Source organism: Asparagus officinalis, chromosome 7 (assembly GCF_001876935.1).
Source record: "Asparagus officinalis chromosome 7, Aspof.V1, whole genome shotgun sequence".
Lineage (NCBI taxonomy): Eukaryota > Viridiplantae > Streptophyta > Magnoliopsida > Asparagales > Asparagaceae > Asparagus > Asparagus officinalis.
Window position 1 is genome coordinate 45,156,452 of NC_033800.1, and position 1,948 is coordinate 45,158,399.

The 1,948-nt window shown below is 37.0% G+C and overlaps 1 protein-coding gene across 1 annotated transcript in view; it reads left to right on the forward strand.

Annotated features, from left to right (window-relative positions):
- Positions 1-1,948, forward strand: part of LOC109847072 (1-deoxy-D-xylulose-5-phosphate synthase 1, chloroplastic-like) — a 7,846-nt gene that overhangs the window by 1,104 nt on the left and 4,794 nt on the right. Inside the window, 5 exon segments of the mRNA XM_020416319.1 lie at positions 2-85; positions 297-422; positions 515-679; positions 1,244-1,455; positions 1,944-1,948. The exon segment at positions 1,944-1,948 is cut by the window's right edge and continues 212 nt beyond it. Coding sequence (XP_020271908.1) covers positions 2-85; positions 297-422; positions 515-679; positions 1,244-1,455; positions 1,944-1,948 — 592 coding nt within the window.

The window sequence follows — 1,948 nt, forward strand, 5'->3', positions numbered from 1 at the left end:
AAATGTAGTTTCAGATCCCTTGAAGACAAGTGCTCTACCTTCACAATTCCATGGAAGGGTTGAGCACAAGTGTAAAGTTCTCAAGGTCTGTCTTCATGAGCTCTTCTCTTTCATCTCTTATTGCATTCTTTGCGCATATTGAATCCTTTAATGATTTCTATTAGCGGAGAAGTAGCTAATTAAGTGATTTACTTGATACCCATTTGGTGAAATTGAAAGTGATGGAGATTGACTACAATGGACAAAAAATTTCGAGACATTTGTTTAATAAATGGACGGTTGTGAATAATTTGCAGAACAAGAAAAGGCTATGTCCCTGTGCATCATTATCAGAGAATGGGGAGTATTATGCACATAGACCGCCAACTCCTCTTTTAGACACCATAAACTATCCAATCCACATGAAAAATCTCTCAGTCAAGGTGAAGCCAATAATCCCATATTGTCAACATTTTGCTTGATATCTTCGGGAAATAATGACGAAAATTGTCATGTTGATCTAAATTTACTGCAGGAACTTAAACAACTTTCCGATGAGCTACGATCTGACGTAATCTTTCACGTATCCAAAACTGGAGGTCACCTTGGCTCAAGCCTTGGTGTGGTTGAGCTAACTGTTGCACTTCACTATGTCTTCAATTGTCCTCAAGACAAGATTCTATGGGATGTCGGCCACCAGGTTCTTCCCCTTCAACCCTGTGCCCTATACATTTATATGCTTTCCGCTCTATGCAATTAAAATTTACCCTTTTTTGGGTAAATTGCAAATAAACCCCTCTCATCTATATTCAAGTAGCACTTGTCACCCTTCAACTCATTTATCAGAACTTACCACTCCTGGATCGGCAATTTGCAAAAGATAAATTGCAGATAACAGATAACCTCCCTCTCCCTCATGAATTTAGTGATGATAAATGCTAATAAATAAGTTTAAGGCGATAAGTTACTACCGAAGTTGTAAACAAGGGGGCTTATAAAAAATTTACCCTTTTTGTTTTATAGTACGGTGAATATAAGGACTACTAAGGGTCTAATGAAACATCTGTAACTGCAAAACAGGATGTCTTCAAAACTTACACAAGTTATAGAAATGTGATACGATTGTTTCTGCTGGTAGAATGACTGATCTTTTTCTCAAGAACAGTAATGAAAACATTTCCAGCTATACGACTAAAGTGTTTTAGATCATATGCTAAGAGGATGACTGACAATTGAAAGTATCGACTCGCTTATTTGTTTACAGTCATATCCACACAAGATTTTGACTGGTAGAAGGGACAAGATGCCGACTATGAGGCAGACAAATGGGCTGGCAGGGTTCACAAAACGCGCGGAGAGTGAGTATGATAGCTTCGGTACTGGTCACAGTTCTACCAGTATCTCGGCGGCTCTAGGTATCTCTCCGTCATCCAATCCCTGTCAATTAAAGGGCAAATTGTATTTTAGTGTCTAAGAGTTTTCTTGATTTTTAACTTTGACACCTCAAGGTTCAAATTTGGTTAAATACCAGTTTTTAACTTAACAACTTTCTTCTCATCACCATTAAGAATTCTGTTTAAAAAGCATCGTGTGATAATATTTGAACTTTTAAACCCTGAAAACCGAAAAAAAAAATCCCCCTGAATCCCTTTTTCCCCTCCTTCATTCACCTATTTAATCCAAAAACCATCGACTAAAAGCATTAATTCGTCTCTTCAATTTCCCAATCACAACAGTGAAATCTTGCCTTGGCTGTAGAAAAAACAACACCTGCTTACCAATATTCACAAGCAAAATCAAAAGTAAACCCTGAACTGAAACTAAGTACTAAAGTTGAAAAGGAATGAAACATTGAGTAAATTTTGGGCAAACTCAATCAAAGTAATAAAAAAAAACGATGAAACTTGAGGGTACTAAAGTGCAATTAAAAAATACGCATACCATATGCTGAAACTGTAACCAAGTTACG